At 61.6% G+C, this 19,217-nt stretch overlaps 3 protein-coding genes across 3 annotated transcripts; 2 read left to right on the top strand and 1 right to left on the bottom strand.

Moving 5' to 3' along the window:
* The first annotated feature begins 1,536 nt into the window (after positions 1–1,536).
* ZBTB7B (zinc finger and BTB domain containing 7B) lies at positions 1,537–4,358 on the top strand. The gene is made up of 2 exons (XM_054397011.1): positions 1,537–2,552; positions 3,935–4,358. The coding sequence occupies exons 1-2, from the start codon at positions 1,558–1,560 to the stop codon at positions 4,356–4,358; spliced, it is 1,419 nt and encodes a 472-aa protein (XP_054252986.1). The 5' UTR covers positions 1,537–1,557.
* Positions 4,359–6,146: 1,788 nt separating this feature from the next.
* Positions 6,147–10,525, bottom strand: DCST2 (DC-STAMP domain containing 2). Its single transcript, XM_054396936.1, has 15 exons — positions 10,207–10,525; positions 9,938–10,108; positions 9,584–9,685; positions 9,254–9,448; positions 9,085–9,150; positions 8,738–8,951; positions 8,497–8,654; positions 7,815–7,979; positions 7,513–7,680; positions 7,329–7,429; positions 7,127–7,252; positions 6,879–7,005; positions 6,693–6,786; positions 6,336–6,575; positions 6,147–6,246 (listed from the first exon to the last, which is right to left on the bottom strand). Exons 1-15 carry the CDS (start codon positions 10,523–10,525, stop codon positions 6,147–6,149), a joined length of 2,346 nt encoding a protein of 781 aa, XP_054252911.1.
* Positions 10,524–19,075, top strand: DCST1 (DC-STAMP domain containing 1). The gene is made up of 16 exons (XM_054396935.1): positions 10,524–10,821; positions 10,871–10,996; positions 11,074–11,148; positions 11,250–11,378; positions 11,469–11,608; positions 11,697–11,874; positions 12,087–12,230; positions 13,259–13,380; positions 13,462–13,619; positions 14,706–14,805; positions 16,255–16,350; positions 17,675–17,801; positions 18,068–18,184; positions 18,320–18,462; positions 18,584–18,697; positions 18,830–19,075. The coding sequence occupies exons 1-16, from the start codon at positions 10,524–10,526 to the stop codon at positions 19,073–19,075; spliced, it is 2,313 nt and encodes a 770-aa protein (XP_054252910.1).
* The last annotated feature ends 142 nt before the right edge of the window (positions 19,076–19,217 follow it).

The raw sequence follows: 19,217 nt of genomic DNA, 5'->3' as shown, positions 1-19,217 counted from the left end.
TGCTCCGGGGCCGTTCCCAGCCGCCTGCCGAGGCAGCCCCATCTTGGCGGCTGCCCAAGCGCAGGGAGCGGCCGGCTCGGGGATGGGCTCATGTGCCGGGGGCCGCCGGCCGCGCCGCCCCTCCGCGGGCAAGAGGGGGCACGTCCCCCGCGCCCGCCGACGGCACAGCCTGGCTTGGCACAGGCCGGCACGGCGTGGCGGGGCCCGGTGCCGATGGGTCTGGCATGGCTCAGCAAGGCCTGGTGTGGCTCAGCGATGTCCAGTGTCATATAGGATCATAAAACGTTAGGGGTTGGAAGGGACCTTCAAAGATCCTTGAGTCCAACCCCGTGCCAGAGCAGGACCTGCACAGGTCATGCAGGAACACATCCAGAGGGTGCTTGAAAGTCACCAGAGAAGGAAACTCCACAACCTCCCTGCCACTCTCTGCTATGGCTCAGCTTGGTTCGGTGGGGCATGACTCTGGCAGCACCCACAGCCTGGACGTGGCAGTGCTGTGTGCCCCCCATTGCCTTTGCCCGGAGCACAGGCAGGGCTGCAGCCACCAGAAAGACCTCCCACCCCAGTGGCACCCAGCAGCACTGGGCAGCCAGGAAGCCATTACCCACGGCTGGGCATGGGGTTGTAGCTGTGGACCTGCTGCCCATGCCCTGCCTGCGGGTTGGGAGGGTTCCTCCTTCCCCCACGCTCCATCTCCCACCTGCTCCAGCTCCATGAGGACAAGCAGGTTCCCAGTGCAGCACTGTGGGGACGCCATGTGCTGGTGCTGGCAGTGCCAGGCTTAAGAGATGAGGCCAAGCCCTGCCAGCTACAGCGTGGGAAAGGGCCGGCTCGCACAGGCAGGGCTTGGCTGGGCGAGGAGCGGCCCCGGGCTGGGGCAAAGGGGGAAGGAGGGGGCCGGGCCCCCAGTGGGAGCGGGGGCAGGAACCGGCGGCGCGGGTGCTGATCCTAATCTGCGGTGGCAGGAAGCGTGGCCCCCGTTCCCAGCCCGGCTGGGCTCCGTGGGGCGGCCCCCGGCCCTCGGGGCCCTCTTCCCGGCACTCACCCGCCCACCCGTGCCCGCCGCCGGCGAGGCCCGCGTTCCCAGGATGGTGCTGCCGGGAGTCGTTGGCTCTGCCCGGCCGTGCCGGGGGACTGCGGAAAGGGGGATGGGGGGTGGGCTGGTGCAGGAAGCGCTGTGCCTCGGCACCGTTCAAAGGCACCGCGCCGAGATTTCCCCCTTTGCTGTGGTGGCACTGGGGGGGCGGCACGGGCAGCCGGGTGCTGGTGGTGGAGGAAGTGTGGGGGTCTGTGGTGGGGGGCCCTGCCACCTGCTAACCTCAGCGGGAGGTATGGGGGGCTGAGCTGGGTTGTCAGGTTGGTGTCCCACCAAAACCTCAGTCCCTGCTGCTACCACCACCACCCAGCCCTGTGCAATGGAGGTTTTTCCTCGCACCCTAGCTGCACAGCAGAGTTGATGATGCTTCGAGCCCCTGGCGTCTCGCCTGCCTGCCCATCCTTGGGTGACTTCCCGTGGCAGTCGCTGAGCTCATCCCATCCTTCCCGCAGGTGAGGACAATGGCCAGCCCGGAGGACGACCTCATCGGCATCCCCTTCCCCGAGCACAGCAGCGAGCTGCTGAGCTGCCTGAACGAGCAGCGGCAGCTGGGGCTGCTCTGCGACGTCACCATCAAGACTCAGGGGCTGGAATACCGCACCCACCGCGCCGTCCTGGCCGCCTCCAGCCGCTACTTCAAAAAGCTCTTTGCCGGACCGGGGCCGGGCCAGGAGGTCTGCGAGTTGGACTTCGTGGGGCCGGAGGCGCTGGGGGCGCTGCTGGAGTTCGCCTACACGGCCACGCTCACCATCAGCAGCGCCAACATGGGGGAGGTGCTGCGCGCCGCCCGCCTGCTGGAGATCCCCTGCGTGATCGCCGCCTGCGTGGAGATTCTGCAGGGCAGCGGCATGGAAGCGCCCGGCCCCGACGACGGCGACTGCGAGCGTGCCCGGCGCTACCTGGAGGCTTTCGCCACCCTCCCCGAGGGCGAGGTGCCCGCCCCGCCGCCCCCTCGCCCCGCTGCCCGCCGCAGCAAGAAGACTCGCAAGTTCCTGCAAGCTCGTGGTGCCAGGCTCAACAACCACGCCGAGGAGCCGCCCGCCGAGACCGGGGGCTGCAGCAGCCCCCCGCCACCTCCTCAGATGCCCTCACCTCCTCTTCCCGAGGAGCTGCCTCTGCCCTATGACAGCTTCGAGCTGCCCGAGGAGGAGGAGCTGCCCCCACACTCCTTTCCCTTTCCCTACCAGCCTCCTCTGTCCCCCGAGGAGGCTGCCTCTGATGAGGACCCCATCGACCCCGACCTGATGGCGTACCTGAGCTCGCTGCACCACGAGGCGCTGGCACCCGGGCTGGACAGCCCTGACAAGCTGGTGCGGAAGCGCCGCTCGCAGATGCCCCAGGAGTGCCCTGTGTGCCACAAGGTCATCCATGGGGCCGGCAAGCTGCCCCGGCACATGCGCACACACACGGGCGAGAAGCCCTTCGCCTGCCAGGTCTGCGGGGTCCGCTTCACACGGTGAGTGCTGCCCCCGCAAGGATCCTCCCTGCCCGATGGCATCCCCCCAGCTCCCGCCCCCTGTGTCACCTCCTCTGCCAGCCCTGGATGTGGCTCTGAGGAACCTGATCGAGTGTGAGGTGTCCCTGCCCATGGCTAGGGGGGCGGAACTGGATAATCCTTGAGTTCCCTTCCAACCCTGACAATTCTGTGATTCCATGTCTGGGTTCAGGGGGGTGAGGGGGAGTGTGTCTTCTACACCCCATGAGTGCTGCCAGGTGGATCCTGCCTGTCTGCTGGGTACCTGATGGCATCCCTCCATGGCACCTCCCCTGCTTGTGCCTCACCACCTTCCTGGCATGATGCAGTGCCTGTCTGGGGAAGGGTCTTCTACACCCCATGACTACTGCCAAGTGGATTCTGCCTGTCTGCTGGGTACCTGATGGCATTCACCCCATGGCACCTCCTCTGCCAGGCCTGGTGGTGCCTGACTACATGGTGCAGTGCATGTCTAGGAGGAGGTCTTCTACACCCCATGAGTTCTGCCAGATGGATTCTGCCTGGGTACCTGACAGCATCCTCAGTGGCACCTCCTCTGCCAGCCCTGTTGGCTCAGGTCCGGGGAGAGCCTTCTGCACCCAATGAGTGCTGCTGGATGGATCCTCCCTGCCTGCCCACCAGGTGTACCCAGCAGCAACCCATGGGGACATTCACCTGCCAGCACTTGTGTTACAACACAGAGACTCCTTTGCCACCACCACCAATACCACAACGGTGCCCACACAGCCCAGAAAGACAGCCAGGATGTGGTCCCCTGACCCCTACCACAGGGCTGCTAGCACCATCCTCTGCCTGCTGCAGGCCAGGTGGCTACTTACCCAGGGGTGCTGCCCACCTGATGCCATTTTATGCTGCTCAGTGAAGTTGGTTGTGTGTCCCCTCTGCTCCTGAGGTCCTTTGGCTTTTCCTGGTTGTTTTACCTGCTCAGGAAGCAGGCTAGGTAGTTTTGTTTCAGGATCTTTTCCAGGCTTGTTTTTTGGCACTGACTTCATCAGCAAGCAGTGATGGTGTAAAGGCCAAGTTTAGTGGGTCCAGAGGAGGCCATCAACACGATCAGAGGGTTGGAGCACTTCCCTTATGCATACAGGCTGAGAGAATTGGGGCTGTTGGAGCCTAGAAAGGAAGGCTCCAGGGAGACCTTAGAGTGGCCTCCCAGTACCTGAAGCGGCTCCAGGAGAGCTGGGGAGAGACTTTTTACAAGGGCTTAGATTGATAGGATGAGAGGCAAGGGATTGAAGTTGGAAGAGGGCTGGAACTGGATGATCTTTAAGGTCCTTTCCAACCCAAACCGTTGAATCTGTGAGTCTGTGAATCTAGCCTGTGCTGTTCCCCCCCTCCCCCAGGAACGACAAGCTGAAGATCCACATGCGCAAGCACACGGGGGAGCGGCCCTACTCCTGCCAGCACTGCAGCGCTCGCTTCCTGCACAGCTACGACCTGAAGAACCACATGCACCTGCACACGGGCGCCCGGCCCTACGAGTGCTGCCGCTGCCACAAGGCCTTCGCCAAGGACGACCACCTGCAGCGGCACCTCAAGGGCCAGAACTGCCTGGAGGTGCGGACCCGCCGCCGCCGCCGCGACGATCCGCCGCCGCCGCCAGCCGGCCCCCCGGGGCTCGACCTCTCTAATGGGCGGCTGGAGGGGCTGCGTCTCTCCATCAGCCCCTTCTGGGGGCCGGGACAACCTAAGGAGGAGGAAGAGGAGGCGGAGGGAGAGGAAGGGCCTCAGCCGGACGAGGCCGTGCCGGTGGTGGAGACGGCGTAGGGCCGCCGCTGCGGCGGGTGCCGTGCCGTGCTGTGCCGTGCCCACCGGGGTTTCTGTTCCCGTTTTTCCCCGTCACGGTTCGTTCCCAGTTATGCAAAGGGGGAAACTCCCCCCTGGCCGATTTGCACAATGGGGTTGGGGCGGGGAGATGTCTCCGCCGCCCCCCGCCCGTGCCCGGGTGGCAAAGCCCCAGCGGGAGCAGGGGGAGGAAAACGGGACCGGTTTGTGTGTCCCCCGCAACCTCCCGTGGATGCACACCCACCCCTCTCTCCCTCCCCAGCGGGGCCGGGACCGGGACCGAGCGGAGGCGCTCCTGGACCGAACCCCCGCCCCCCCTAACCCCGCCACCGCCGCCGCTAAAACCGAGGCGGGGCCGGCAGGACGCCCCCTGGCGGTCCCGCCCCATGCTCTCCCCTGTTGGTGGCGGTTTTGGGGGGCGCGGGGGGTGGGGTGTGTGTTCCAGCCGCCCCGAGCTGTACATAGCTTGTCCCACTATCCCCCCTCCCCATCCCGAGCAGCCCCTCCCCGGCGAGCCCCCCCTCGCCCCTGCACTCCCGGCTGCTTTCTCTCGGTTGCACTATTCGGGTGAGCCCACCCCCACTCCCCCTCTCCCTCTTTCACCATCCCCTCGACCCCCTAAAACCACCCCGGCCCTGTGGGATCTCCCTCTCCCCGGGGGTGGCCGGGTCCCAGCGGTCACCTTTCTGCCCTTTGCACATGCCCAGCCTCCCCCTAGGGCGCAGCCCCCCCTACCCCGCAGGGCTAGCAGGGGACCGGCACTATTTGCCTAAAATAAGAGTTTATCTATATTTAAAAAGATGATGTAATATATTCCCCCCTCCCTCCCTCCTCCCCCTCCCCCAAAGACCCCACCTGGCCCCTCCGCTGCTGCCCGACAGCGCTGCCCGGCCCCCACCCCGCGTTTGTCTCTTGCCGTGGGGTGCCGGGAGGGGGTCCTGGGGACGGGGCGGGGGGCTCCCCGTCATGGCTTTAAAAAAAGTGCCTTATGGTGAACTTGAAACTTTTCGGCTACTTGAACCTCTCTGGTGTCAGGAACCAAACGAATCATCGGCGGGCGGGCTGTGTGTCTGTCCTTCCCTCCCCTCCCCGCCCCGCCGGGTCGCCTCTGTCTGTCTGTCTGTCTGTTTGTGTTTGTTTTTTTAAACGAAGGCTGCTTGGTAATAAACGGAGAAGCAGGGACCCCTCCCCCGCGGCCGGCTGTCTGTCTGTCCTGTGCCCTACTCGGTGGGGTGGGAGATAGGGGTACCATGGGGCTGGAGGCACTTCAGAGATGGGGGCAAGGGTAACATGGGGCTGGGGCCACCGTGAGAACAGACCTAGGAGCACCACGGGGATAAAAATGGGAGCACCATGGGGATGGGGCTGGGAACATTAAGGGGCTGGGGGCACCATGAGAATGGAGATGGAGACACCACAGGACTGGGAACGTGGACATTAAGGGGCTGGGGGTACCATGGGGAAGGAGCTGGGGGCACCACGGGTGTGGGGGCACAATGGAGCTGGGGACACTGTGGAGCTAGGGCCACGGCAGACGTGGAACCAGGAGCAACATGGGGCTGTGGGCACCACAAGGTCAGAACCATCATGGGGTGCCAGCTGCCAGCTCAGGGCACTGGGATGCTGGCACCTCAAGAACTGGGTGCTTTATTCACCAACCCCTCCCCACCCGCCCCGGCAAGTCCTGGCTTCCACCATGCTGCTCAGGCTCCAGCCACGTCTCCGGAGCCCGGCCCTGTGTCCTCTCCGCCGCGTGGCACCACCCTGCCGTCACCGGGCCCTGCCCTCGCTGTTGGGCAGCTTCACCGCCACCACCTCCTCCAGCTCGCTGCCACTGCTCTCTGCCCGCTCCTGATAGCCGAAGTCCACGCTACCAGGGGGAAGATCAGCGTCAGGGACCAGCCACCCCCAGTGCCAATGGGTGCCAGGACCATTGCCACTCCCATCAGCCGCTGTCACCTGTGCAAAGAGCCGTCTGAGCTGTCCACACCACTACTGCCCCCGTCGCTCTCTCCGCTCTCCTCCTGCTTCAGCTGGGCTTGCAGCCGGGCTGCCAGCTTGGAGGGCAACCTTCGGGCACCCCCTTGGCCCTTTGCCACTTCCTGAATGCGTTGCCGCAGCAGCCGCCCTCTCTCCTGTCCCCGCAGCGTCCTCACAGCCCCCAACCACAGCTCCATCGTCTCCTCATCGCTGGAGTCCCTGCGGGGATGGGGCAGGGGCAAGGGGCAGCGGGGGTGGGCTTCAGCCTCCCTACGACTTTGCTGCAGCGCCCCCGGGGGTTCTGGTGGGCTTCTTGCAATCCCTTCCCCTGCTCACATCTCCCTGTCCTCGGTGTCAGGGTAGGTCAGGAGGCCCATGCAGATGGAGCAGAGGTTGTTGAGGTTTCGGTGGCACTCGCTGCAATACAACCCTGGGCACAACGAGGCCGTGAGAAGAGTGGGAGATTTTGGGGGGGTAGGGGGAATGTCCCAAATCTAAGGACAGAGAGGGGGTGGCTCCTACCTTTGCATCCAGGTGTGAGGCACTTGATGAAGTCTGGCTGCTGTGCCATCCCACAGGCCAGGCATTTCTGCTGGATGCCCAAGAGCCAAGCGAGCCAGGCAAAGGCAGGCAGCCTGTGGGCACAGAGCTGATGCTCCATGGTGCAATGCCACCGTCGAGGATGCTCCAGGGGTGGCATTGCCTTTTTACAGTGCTACTTCTGGGGTCTGGATGGCTCCAACCCCATGGCTGGGAGCTTACCTGGAGACGAAGAGGAGGAGGCGTGGGTTGGTTTTCTGTGTGTCGGCCACGCGCTGCATGGCAGCTTGGTGCAGGGCATTTGCCAGCACTTCCCTTCGTGCCAGGATGGTAGTGTGGAGGAAGGAGATGCGCTCCTAGCACGGGGAGGATGGGTAAGGGCAGGTGGCTGCTGAGGGGGCCTGGGGAGCTGGGGTGGAAGGAGCTTCTCACCTTCTCACGGTAAGGGTAGTAGGCAGCACACACTGCCCGGCGCAGTCGTGCCACATACCCACCAAAGACAGTGATGAAGAGGCAGATGCCATAGAGGAGTCCTGGTGGGAAGAGAAGAAGTCACACAGGGTCAATCCCACCCCCCTTAGCCTCCCCCCCAAGAGGGTGCAGCACCCCTGGTCACCCATAGTGAGGTAGGTGCTGTAGTCAGGCTCCAAGGGCTGGAGGAGGCAGCGCTGGGACAGCACCGAGATGTTGCCCTTCTGCAGCGTGTCGAAGGCAGAGACCAGGTCCCGGAAGATGTCGCTGGCATAACCTGTGCCACTGACACTTATGCCCAGCTCCACTGGCGCTGTGGGGCAAGCAGCTCAGTCCTGGGGCACCCAGCACCCTCAAAGCCCTAGCCTCCAGCCGGTAAAAGCACCCAGCGGTGCTGCCCCGGCGCAGTGTGAGGTCCTGCCCCGGCGCAGCATGGGTGCTGCTCACCTCTGGCAACGATCTCCCCCTGGAGGTGGTGCTGGACCAGATCCAGCAGCCAGAAGAGGCTGTAGTCAGCCATGACGATGCAGACCCCCAGCAGCAAGTGGCGCAGGATCCCCACCAGCTGCAGGCCGTACAAGCTCCGCTCCCTCTGTGTCATCCACGGTGCAGCTGCGGACGCAGGAGCATCATCAGCCCGGTGGGACCGGACAGGACCCCCTGGCTCCCTGGCACGGGGCTGGACTAGGGGAACACCTTCCTTGCAAGGAGAGACTGAGGGAGCTGAGGGCTCTTTATCCTGGAGGAGACTAAGAGGTGACCTCATTCGTGTTGATAAATACATAAAGGGTGAGTGCCAAGAGGATGGAGCCAGGCTCTGCTTGGCAATGCCCAATGGCAGCACAAGGGGCCCTGGGTGGAAGTTGAGGCATAGGATGTTCCATGGAAACGGGAGGAAGAATTATTTCCCTGTGAGGGTGGCAGAACACTGGAACAGGCTGCCCAGGGGGAGTAGTGGAATCTCCCTCTCTGGAGATAATTCAAAACCTGCCTGGATGTGTTCCTGTGTGATCTGCTCTAGGTAATCCTGCTCTGGCAGGGTGGGGGTTGGACTGGAGGATCTCTCGAGGTCCCTTCCAGCCCCTAACACTCTGTGATTCTGTGATGCCCCCCCGGGCATGGGGCTGACCTGGGGGGATGTAGCGGCGATTCTCCCAGGCGGTCAGGGGCAGCACGGTGGCTCTGCCCTGCTGTGCCCGCCGCAGGTCCAGTGCCACGAACTGCCTGGTGATGTAGATGTTGTCGAAGGAGTCATCCTGCAGGTACCGGCGACGGTATCGCAGCGCCCTGGAGGCACACAGTGGGGGGACGCTGGGACGCTGGTCCTCGTCCCCCTGGGAGGGGCCAGAGAGAGACCGCAGCCCACTCACTGGAAGTACACGTAGAGGATGGCAAAGAAGGAGAGGTGTGTGAAGAGCCCCAGGACCTCCCGGATGGGGTCCAGGAGCTCGCCCACATTCTCCATGATGTCCAAAGCCACCTCCCCCAGACTCTTGCTGGCGTTGAGCTGGACATCAAAGTAGTGCACGGCTGAGATGTTGAACTCAAACTCTCGGCGGACCTTGTTCAGAGCTTCCTCCAGGGCTGTGGTGGTGACAAGGGACTGCGTGATGCTGAGGATTAGGGTAAGAGCTGGGGGGCGGGAAGCAGAGGGAGGGGAGAAGGGGACCCCCTGAGCCCCCCCCCTCCCCGCCCCCCATGGCACCAGAATACACACGGACTGAGATGTTCTTCTTGATGAAGGACTGGAGGTACTGCGGGATGACGCAGAAGAGGAGGGTAACTGTGGAAAGAGGGAATCTGTGCCAGGCTGCGGTCCCCACGGTGGGCAGGGGTCTGCTCTGCTCCCACAGACACACTCCGGAGAGGGGCAGGGACCTGCATACGTTTGGCCAATCCACACAGCGACCTGAAGGGGACCATGGTGTAGCAGAGGAAGGCGAAGAAGAAGAGGCTGCGCTCGCAGTTCTCCTTGGCGTCGTCAAAAAGGCGCAGGCAGCGCTCGTAGGGGGCACCCAGCTCCTCGTTGCAGATCTCGGTCATGTTCAGCAGCCACGTCCAGACGTTGCCCAGCGCTCGCCCTGCGGGCACAGAATGGGCACTGAGGGATCGGCAGGAGGCCGATGGGAACAGGGGACAGACTTGAAAGCAGGGTGCAGAGGGTGCTGGAGGTGAGGAGACTCGGGGACACCCCCTTCCCCCTACCCCCCACTCACCAACGTGGCTTACAGAGTCCATGATGGAGCGAAAGAACTTGCGGATGTGGTCGCCCACAGTCTTGGCTTTCTGGGCGATGTGCTTGATTTCAGACAGGGCATCTGCAGAGAGGGAGGACCCTGACTGCCCCCTGATCACCCCGACTGCCCCCTGATCACCCCCTGACCATCACCTGCTGGGCAAGGGCAGCCTGGGGCTGGTCAGTGCTGCTGGGGCTCCCTGGGGAAAGGACCTTCTCAGCTCATCACCTTCCCCCAGCCCCTGCTCTCACTCATCAGTGGCTCCTGGGCAAGCATCCTCCCAGGGCAGGGACCCCCCCAGCCCATCCCATGCCCCCCAGCCCCTGCTCTCACTCAGCAGCGGCTCCTGGGCAGCTTGCACCCTCTCGGCCGTCTGATTGAGGGCGAGCTCAGCTCCGCACGACAGCGACTCGGCGGCCCGGGAGAAGTTGTGCAGGACGTTGGTGCAAGGGCCCTGCACGGCCATGCCCAGCACCAGCACCAGCATCAGCACCTTGCCCTCTCCTGTGGGGACAGCGTGGTCCTGGGGGCTCAGCTGGGGCCCCGCATCTCCCCAGCACCTCTCTCCCCAGCTCCCAGCTTGGAGACCGATGGTTGCTTACTGGTGAAGATTTGGGGCAGTGACAGCAGCACAGTGATCCGTGCTCTGCTGAAGAAGGCCATGCTCAGCCCCAGCCCTGCTCCCAGACTGATGGTGGTGGCCAGGCAGTACCAGATGTTGTGGCCCTGCACCAGCAGCACCAGAGCCCCATACAGGCTGGCCAGGACCAAGCCCAGCACGAAGCCACCAGCACTGCGGGCCAGTTCCAGCGCCTGGCTCCCCTCCTCTGCCTGGCACATCAGCCATGGCTGCTTCTGCCCAGACTGCGGCGATGGACTTTTCCTTTGGGCATTCAATCCCTGCCCCGAGGCCAGCGCCATGCTTGGCGGGGGGCTCTCCCGGCTCCAGCTGCTGTCCCGGGACGCGGGTGCTGGGATACGGGGCTGGAACAGGCGGTTCACAATGTGCCGTCTCCAGGGGAGCGTCCCACGGCGGGGGGTTCCCAGGGAGCATCCTGCGGTTGCCAGGACGAGCCGCGGAGCCGCGGAGCCACGGAGCCAGCGATGGACCCTGAGCGAGAGCTCTCGTCTGCTACAGAGGCAGGCAGGAGGCAGAAACCACCCAACACGAGTGAGGTCCCCTCCCGCCCCACACTCCCGGCCAGGGCTGCCCGTGGGTAGGGGCAGAGGCAGGGCTGAATCCTGAACTCTGCCCTCCCTACCCAGCCCTGAAGCGTGTGGTGGTCTCGCTGCTGCCCGCCCCCTGCAGCCGCTTCCTCTGGAGCTCGCCGGACCAGCACCGTGCCAGCAAATTCTTCCTGAGTGCTGGTGTGGGGATGCTCTTTGGCCTGGGTGAGTGTGTCAAAATGCTGGGCACGGCTCGGGGCTGGTGGCACTGGGGGCTCAGGGCACATCTGTGGTTGTTTCAGGGCTCTGCCAGCTTCTCATCGTTCCCACGAGCATGAGCGACACGCACAAGGTGCAGCTGTCCTGTGGGCTGACCGGTGAGGATGGGGCTGGGAGGGGGGCTGGGTTGACAGAGGCTGTTGGGATACCCCTTGGGGGTCTCTGAGGGACTGCGAGGACATCTCTCTGCTCCTCACAGGGGTGACTGCTTTGGGCTGGGCCACGTCCCCTCACTTTCGCTGTGCCAGCCTGCTTATGGCCCCCAAATTCCTAGGCAAGGAGGGTCGGCTCTACATCCTCTCCTTTGTCCTCGCTGCCATCTACAACGGTAGGGTCCCCCCCGTGCCGTGTCCCCCCCCCTTTCCAGCAGGGTCCCAAAGGGCTGGTGAGGTCTGAGACCCCCCTGGCTGTCACTTAGGGCCTGTGACCAACATCTGGCACAACCTGGAGGAGGTGACTCGCTCTCTGGGCTGCATCGCTGAGCTGCAGGTCAACCACAGCCGCCAGCTCTGGCTGGTGTCGATGGCTCCAATGCTCAGGGTGATGGAGGACATGGAGGTGAGGTTAAGGGGAAGGAGGGGGCCAAGGTGGGCAGCGAGGGGGCAGCAGGGCTGAGTCTCTGTCTATGTTTCCCCACCCCTGGCAGCGGAGTGGGAAGACTCTGAACACAGAGATGCAGAACATCTCCCGTGCCTTCGTGGGGCTGAACGAGGAGGTGGCCAGCAAGGCAGGGTATGACCTGCGCCAGAACCTGCACACAGACCCCCAGAGGGCCTCCAGCACCCAGGAGATGTTCGAGAGGAAGACCAAACTGCGCTGCACCTGTGAGCAGGGAGGGCAGGGGGCTGGCAGCACACAGGGAGGGCAGAGGGCTGGCAGCGCACAGAGCGAGCAGCGTGCTGGCAGCGCATGGGGTGGGCAGCCACCGGCAAGGGGATATGGCTGCCTGCAGGTCCCACAGGGCACCCTAGGTGGTGCTGGGGGCCTGGTGGGGGGAGCGTGGGCAGCTGAGAGCTCCTTTTTCCTCCCGCCCTAGATCTGATCAACCTGGGCATGCAGCGCTGCCGGGACTGGTTCAGTGAGAAGCATGAAGCCTGCATGGCAAAAGTGTTCGTGCCTGTCATCAGCCACGTCCTCTGCCTGCCCATGAAGTTCGCTGCTCTCTGCCACATTATCAAGGGTGGGTCACGGGTGGCTCCCCCCTCCCTCATCCTCTCTTGCTGGGGCAGCTCCAGCTCTGCTGCCCTGTAGCCTCAGGGTGGCAACTTGCAGCCTGCCCCCTGGCTTCTTGTGGTGGGTTGGAAATTCCACCCACCCACCCCGCTACCCAACATGAACTTTGCCAGACCAGGTCAGTTTGGAAGCAAATGAAAGCTGTATTTACAGGCAAAACTCCAATCTACAGTGAAATGCAACGAATGTCTACAAATACACAGGATTTACAAATATTTACAATTAAGCAAACAGCACAAGGACCACCACCACCCCACCCCACCCCCCGGCCAAAAGACCAGGGGAGCTGTAACAGCTTCTCCCTCCCTGCCTCCCCCTGCCCTGTACAAAGGGAAGAGAGAGAAGCAGAGAAAGTTAATACCAGGCAAAGCAATGCAGCCAAGATCAGCAGAAGCAAGTCAGTGTCTCCTCAGTGAAGAAGGGAGAGGGAGAGGGAGAGGGAGGGGGAGGGGAGGGGAGGGGAGAGGAGAGGAGAGGAGAGGAGAGGAGAGGAGAGGAGAGGAGAGGAGAGGAAGAGGAGAGGAAGAGGAGAGGAAGAGGAGAGGAAGAGGGAGAGGAGAGGGAGAGGAGAGGGAGAGGAGAGGGAGAGGAGAGGGAGAGGAGAGGGAGAGGAGAGGAAGAGGAGAGGAAGAGGAGAGGAAGAGGAGAGGAAGAGGAGAGGAAGAGGAGAGGAAGAGGAGAGGAAGAGGAGAGGAGAGGAGAGGAGAGGAGAGGAGAGGAGAGGAGAGGAGAGGAGAGGAGAGGAGAGGAGAGGAGAAATTGTTTTGGGAACCAAATCTTATGGAGAGAGATCCCTCCAATGGAATTGTTTAGAATAATCATTCTTTTCCTTTTTTTTACACCCAGCAGTGATTTATTTACCTTTTTTACTACTTTTCTGTTCAAAATCAGTAAAAAAAAAAATTTTTTTTTGAAAGGCGTAGTCTAAAACTACCACACTTCTCTTGGTACTGTCCCTGTCCCCCCACCCCCCAGTCATGCACGTCTGGTGCTGGAACAAGATCCCCGTGGAGGGCAACTTCGGGCAGATGTACGACCTGGTGAACAAATCTGTCGCCAGCCTCAGCCGGGAGTTCAGCGCCAGGGTCGTCTACCAGGTGGGTGCCCGCCCCCCTTGGCACGCAGGGCGAGGAGGGGAGGGCCGGATTCTGCGCGGTGCCACGGCCCTTTCGCCGCAGGAGAAGCACCACGACATGCTGCTGGGCGTCAACGTGTCGGCAGCGCAGCTGTTGGAGGAGGTCACCTCCCAGCTGCAGCAGCACAGCGCCCGCATCGGCCGGACCGTCTCCTTCCTGCGCCTGCTGCTCTCCTTCACCTTCCTCCTCGTCTTCATCTCGTGAGCCTCGGGGTGGGCAGTGGGCAGGGGGGGCAGCCGCAGGGTAAAAAGGGATGGAGGCCTCCTTTGGTGACAGATTTGGTGGGGTAGGGAGGAGCATGGAGACCTCAGGGGCCAGCAGCAGGGAGGTTGGGGCAGGTGGAGAGCCCTCCCAGCAGGTCCTGGGGCAAGTCCTTTGCCCCCTTGGACATCTGGGGCAGGTGGAGAGCTCTCCCAGCAGGTCCTGGGGCAAGTCCTTTGCCCCCTTGGACATCTGGGGCAGGTGGAGAGCTCTCCCAGCAGGTCCTGGGGCAAGTCCTTTGCCCCCTTGGACATCTGGGGCAGATGGAGAGCTCTCCCAGCAGGTCCTGGGGCAAGTCCTTTGCCCCCTTGGACATCTGGGGCAGGTGGAGAGCTCTCCCAGCAGGTCCTGGGGCAAGTCCTTTGCCCCCTTGGACATCTGGGGCAGGTGGAGAGCTCTCCCAGCAGGTCCTGGGGCAAGTCCTTTGCCCCCTTGGACATCTGGGGCAGATGGAGAGCTCTCCCAGCAGGTCCTGGGGCAAGTCCTTTGCCCCCTTGGACATCTGGGGCAGGTGAAGAGCTCTCCCAGCAGGTCCTGGGGCAAGTCCTTTGCCCCCTTGGACATCTGGGGCAGATGGAGAGCTCTCCCAGCAGGTCCTGGGGCAAGTCCTTTGCCCCCTTGGACATCTGGGGCAGATGAAGAGCTCTCCCAGCAGGTCCTGGGGCAAGTCCTTTACCCCTTTGGACATCTGGGGCAGGTGGAGAGCTCTCCCAGCAGGTCCTGGGGCAAGTCCTTTGCCCCCTTGGACATCTGGGGCAGATGAAGAGCTCTCCCAGCAGGTCCTGGGGCAAGTCCTTTGCCCCCTTGGACATCTGGGGCAGATGGAGAGCTCTCCCAGCAGGTCCTGGGGCAAGTCCTTTGCCCCCTTGGACATCTGGGGCAGATGGAGAGCCCTCCCAGCAGGTCCTGGGAGCCTGGGGGGCAAATCCTTTGCTCCCTTGGACCTCTGGGACAGGTGGAGAGCCCTCCCAGCAGGTCCTGGGGGACAAGTCCCTTGCTCTCTTGGACCTCCCCACTCTTGCCAGGGCTTTCTACTACACCAAGCAGTACTGCCAGGACATCTGCTTCGACAACCTCTACATCACAACCTACTTTCGCCAAATCGATGCCCGCCGCAGAAAGCAGGTGAGGGGTTGGAGAACCATGGAATTGTTAAGGTAGGAAGGGACCTCCAGGCTCATCCAGGGCATGGGCAGGGACACCTCACACTAGAGCAGGTTGCTCACAGCCACCTCCAGCCTGGCCTTAAAAACTTCCAGGGATGAGGCTACCACCACCTCCCTGGGCAACCTGTGCCAGTGTCTCACCACCCTCATGGGGAAGAATTTCTTCCTAATATCCAGTCTGAATCTCCCCATTTCTAGTTTTCTTCCATTCCCCCCAGTCCCATCACTCCCTGACATCCTAAAAAGTCCCTCCCCAGCTTTCTTGGAGCTCCCTTCAGATACTGGAAGGCCACAAGAAGGTCTCCTGGGAGCCTTCTCTTCTCCAGACTGAACAACCCCAACTCCTTCAGTCTGTCCTCATAGCAGAGCAGCTCCAGCCCTCTGCTCATCCTCATGGCCCTTCTCTGGACACCTTCCAGCATGTCCACATCCTTCTTGTAATAGGGGCTCCAGGGGAGAGGTGGAGGGCAGTCCCCCCACCCCCAGAAGGGGATCCCAGGGAGCTGTGCTGAGCTGCCCTACTCCTCCTTCTGTTGGGTTGAAATTACCAAACACCCCCTCTGCCCCCAACTAATTTGGAGAAACTACCCCCCAAAAATAAAATCACTCAGACCAGCCCAGGGATGGAAGCAAATGAAGCTCTCTATTTGCAAGCAAACTAAGCTCTAAAAAAACCAAATCAAACTAAAATCTGCAAATATGAAATGCAATGGATATGTACAAAAATATACACTAGAGTGTACAGTAGAGAGAGAGATTTACAATTTAGAAGTTCAGAGATTCACAGAATGGTTTGGGTTGGAAGGGACCTTAAAGCTCATCCAGTTCCAACCACCCTGCCCTGAGCAGGGACACCTCCCACCAGCCCAGGGCTGCTCAAGGCCTCATCCAGCCTGGCCTTGAACACCTCCAGGGAGGGGGCATCCATGACCTCTCTGTTCCAGTGTCTCATCACCCTCACTGTAAAGAATTTCTTCCTGATATCCACTTTAAATCTACCCTCTTCCAGCTAAAAGCTGTTGCTTTTATAGTAACACAGAAACTCCTCAACCCCTACCCTGGATAGATCCAGGGGATTTGTTCACTTCTTCCTCTCCTCCCTCCCTCCTTCCCATTCCCTCACTCAGTAGTCAAAACAGAGATCCCCTGCAAGGCCACAGAGGAGAGAGAGAGAGAGAGGGGAAAGTTGCAAGCAGAAGCTGCAGGACGAGAAAAAAGAGAGCAAGAACTCTTTTTGCCTCTGCTCTGTATCCCCATTAGCAACCCAATGGCTCCTGCAGACCTCAGCACCGTTTTCCCATTGCATCCAGTGGGCATTTATTTTGCTTCCAGCCCTTTGCAGCCAGGGGTTGGGGCTGAAGTTCTTCCTTCAAACTCTTAACCTCCCTCCCTCCCTCCCTCCCTCTAGCACAAGCGAACGCTGCTGCCCCTGCACCGCTCGGAGGTCTCTGCTGTGGTCTTCCCCTGCCGCCTGGCCGTGCAGCTGCCCGAGCTGCGTAACGTGGTAAGGGGCTGTGGTGGGATGAAAAAGAGCCCTGAAGAAAGGGACTCAGCCCTGAAGGAAGGGATTTGGGGGTGCTGGTGGATGAGAAGCTCAACAGGAGCCACCAGCGTGCACTTGCAGCCCGGAAAGCCGATCACATCCTGGGCTGCATCAAGAGAAGCGTAGCCAGCAGGGTGAGGGAGGTGATTCTCCCCCTCTGCTCCACTCTGGTGAGACCCCACCTGGAGTACTGCATCCAGTTCTGGAGCCTCTATTACAAGGATCTGGAGGTGCTGGAATATGTCCAGAGAATGCCACGAGGATGAGCAGAGGGCTGGAGCTCCTCTCCTATGAGGACAGACTGAGAGAGTTGGGGTTGTTCAGTTTGGAGAAGAGAAGGCTCCCAGGAGACCTTCTTGTGGCCTTCCAGTATGTGAAGGGGGATCCCAGAAAGCTGGGGAGGGACTTTTTAGGATGTCAGGGAGTGATAGGACTGGGGGGAATGGAGGAAAACTAGAAATGGGGAGATTCAGATTGGATGTTAGGAAGAAGTTTTTCCCCATGAGGGTGGTGAGAGACTGGCACAGGTTGCCCAGGGAGGTAGTGGAAGCCTCATCCCTGGAGGTTTTTGCAGCCAGGCTGGAGGTGGCTCTGGGGAACCTGATCTGATGTGAGGTGTCCCTGCCCAAGGCAGGGGGGTTGGAGCTAGGTGATCCTTGAGGTCCCTTCCAACCCTATCAATTCTATGATTCTATATCACCCCCCCTCCAAACATTAAATCTGCCAGCCCAGCCCAGTTGGTTGGAAGCAAATGAAGCTCCAACCCTCAATGAAATATAAGGGATAGGTACAAAATATACAATATTTACAGGTATTTAGAAACAGCACAAGAACCTCCCCCTCTTGGCCAAACACCCAGGGGAGCTAAATAGCTTTCCCTTCCCTACTCCCCTCCTTACCCCTCCCTGGACACAAAGGGACAAAAGAAAGAGCAGAGAATTGGTTTTTTTTTAGTACTTAGGTAAAACAAAAGACACAGCCAAGGTCAAGCAGAAGCAAGTTGGTGTCTCCCAGAGTGAGGGAGCCAAAAGTAAAACTTACATTACCAGCCTTATGTTTATTAGCTCTCCAATGGGATTGTCCAGAACTTCATCATTATTTTCCTTTTGACACCCAACGGTGATTCATTTACATTCTACCACTTTCCATTCAAGATCTGTGGAAAATTTTAAAGGTACAGCCTGAAACTACCACAGGGGCTGGCAGGGAGCTGGGGAGGAGGGGCACAGGGGAAGAACTGGGGCTGGGGAGGGGGTCAGGCTGTGACAGATCCTGCTCCCTACAGGTGCTGGAGCTGCTGGAGTGCATCCCACCCCTGCTGCTCCTCCTGCTCGCCTGTGGCCTGGACCACACGCTCTTCACCATGCTCAGCATCATCCAGAAGCACTCCTTTGTGGAGTACTCCTTCCACAGTGAGCCCCCCAGCCCCCTGCAGCAGCCCCCACCCCATGGCCCCACTGTGCCCTGCAGCAACGTGAGGTGTCCTAGAACCATAAAGAATATCCTAGAGTGGGATGGGTTGGAAGGGACCTTAAAGCTCATCCAGTTCCAGCCCCCTGCCATGGGTAGGGACAGCTCCTACCAGCCCAGGCTGCTCGAGACCCAAGCCTGGAGGTGGTCCCCCTACCCTCCACCTCCCCAGCCCTACAACCCCCTCCCATGTGCTGCTGTCCCACAGGTAGCCACCACTTGGCTGTGCACGTGTCAGGCACATCCCTGATGGCTCAGCTCCTGCGGAGCACCATTGGGGCCTTCAACACCTCCTCCACCACCCAGATGGAGACATCTAACCTCGGTGAGCCCCTTCAGGAGATGGAAGCCCCCCTCCCCCAAGCCCTATGGCCTGCCTGCCCTTGCCTGTGAGACGGGCCTGGGTGCAAGGGGGGGGGAACTTTCCCAAGTGGGCTCAGCACTGTCACTTTGTCCCTAGCCTGCCTGCCACAGCCCCAGGGCATGACGAGGCAGCAGTATGTGAGCAGCTGCCTGCCCATGGTCATGCTGGTCCTGCTCTGCCTGGCCCAGGTCTATACCTACCGCCTGCGCCGTGCCATCGCCGCCTTCTACTTCCCCAAGGTGAGCGGCCGGCGGGGGGCTGGCCTGGCTCAGCCTGTCCCAAGGAGCAGACTTTGGGGGGGGAGGGAGTTCCCTTGGCTGCCCCCCACCTCCTTTTCACCTTCTTCCTTGCTGCTGCCAGCGGGAGAAGAGCCGAGTGCTCTACTTCTACAACAAGCTGCTGCGGCAGCGCCAGCACTTCGTGCAGCGGCAGCGGCGGCGACTCGCCCGGCGGGCACGGCAGCCACCAGCACTGGTGAGGATGTGGAGCTGGGACAGGGATGTTGGGCTGGGGGCATCACCCTGTCCCAGTCGCAGGTCTGTTCCCCTCCGTTGTGACCGCTCAGCCCCACAGGGCTCTGTTCCCTCCTCACCCTCCCCACTGCAGGGCAGGTCGGTGCTGGAGTGGTGCTGCCAGCGGTGGCCTCGCCTGCGCCGCTGGATGCGGCGGAGGTGCACAGTGTGTGAGGCACCTGAGACCCCCCGGGACCGGCTGTGCCCTGTAGCCACCTGCCAGGCTCTGTTCTGTGCGGTGTGCTGGAAGGAGGCAGGTGGCATCTGCCTGGTTTGCACCCCCGGGCGCTGCAGCCTCTCCCAGGACAGCAGTGAGGAGGACGTCAGTTATGTGGCCTGAGGGAGACCACCTCTGCCCCGCCCCCCCATAAAGGCTGTGACCCCCCCTCCCCCCCAAACCCGTGCATGGCTTGAAGTGGGGTCTGTGGGGTGGGTTGGTTGGGGTGGGGGTCTTTGGTGTACAGAGAGTTGAAAGGAGGTGT

This window comes from Indicator indicator, chromosome 40 (assembly GCF_027791375.1).
Source record: "Indicator indicator isolate 239-I01 chromosome 40, UM_Iind_1.1, whole genome shotgun sequence".
Lineage (NCBI taxonomy): Eukaryota > Metazoa > Chordata > Aves > Piciformes > Indicatoridae > Indicator > Indicator indicator.
Note: the sequence above shows the minus strand (reverse complement) of the source record. Positions and strands in the feature narration are given on the sequence as shown.

Coding starts and splice junctions, on each gene's coding strand:
- ZBTB7B (XM_054397011.1), top strand. CDS start 1,558: ATGGCCAGCCCGGAGGACGACCTCATCGGCATCCCCTTCCCCGAGCAC. Junction 2,553..3,934: donor TGCGGGGTCCGCTTCACACG/GTGAGTGCTGCC, acceptor CCCCTCCCCCAG/GAACGACAAGCTGAAGATCC.
- DCST1 (XM_054396935.1), top strand. CDS start 10,524: ATGCTTGGCGGGGGGCTCTCCCGGCTCCAGCTGCTGTCCCGGGACGCG. Junction 11,875..12,086: donor GACCAAACTGCGCTGCACCT/GTGAGCAGGGAG, acceptor CTCCCGCCCTAG/ATCTGATCAACCTGGGCATG. Junction 18,698..18,829: donor CACGGCAGCCACCAGCACTG/GTGAGGATGTGG, acceptor TCCCCACTGCAG/GGCAGGTCGGTGCTGGAGTG.
- DCST2 (XM_054396936.1), bottom strand. CDS start 10,525: ATGGCGCTGGCCTCGGGGCAGGGATTGAATGCCCAAAGGAAAAGTCCA. Junction 8,655..8,737: donor ATCCTCTACGTGTACTTCCA/GTGAGTGGGCTG, acceptor GTGTGCCTCCAG/GGCGCTGCGATACCGTCGCC. Junction 7,006..7,126: donor ACCCACGCCTCCTCCTCTTC/GTCTCCAGGTAA, acceptor ATGGAGCATCAG/CTCTGTGCCCACAGGCTGCC.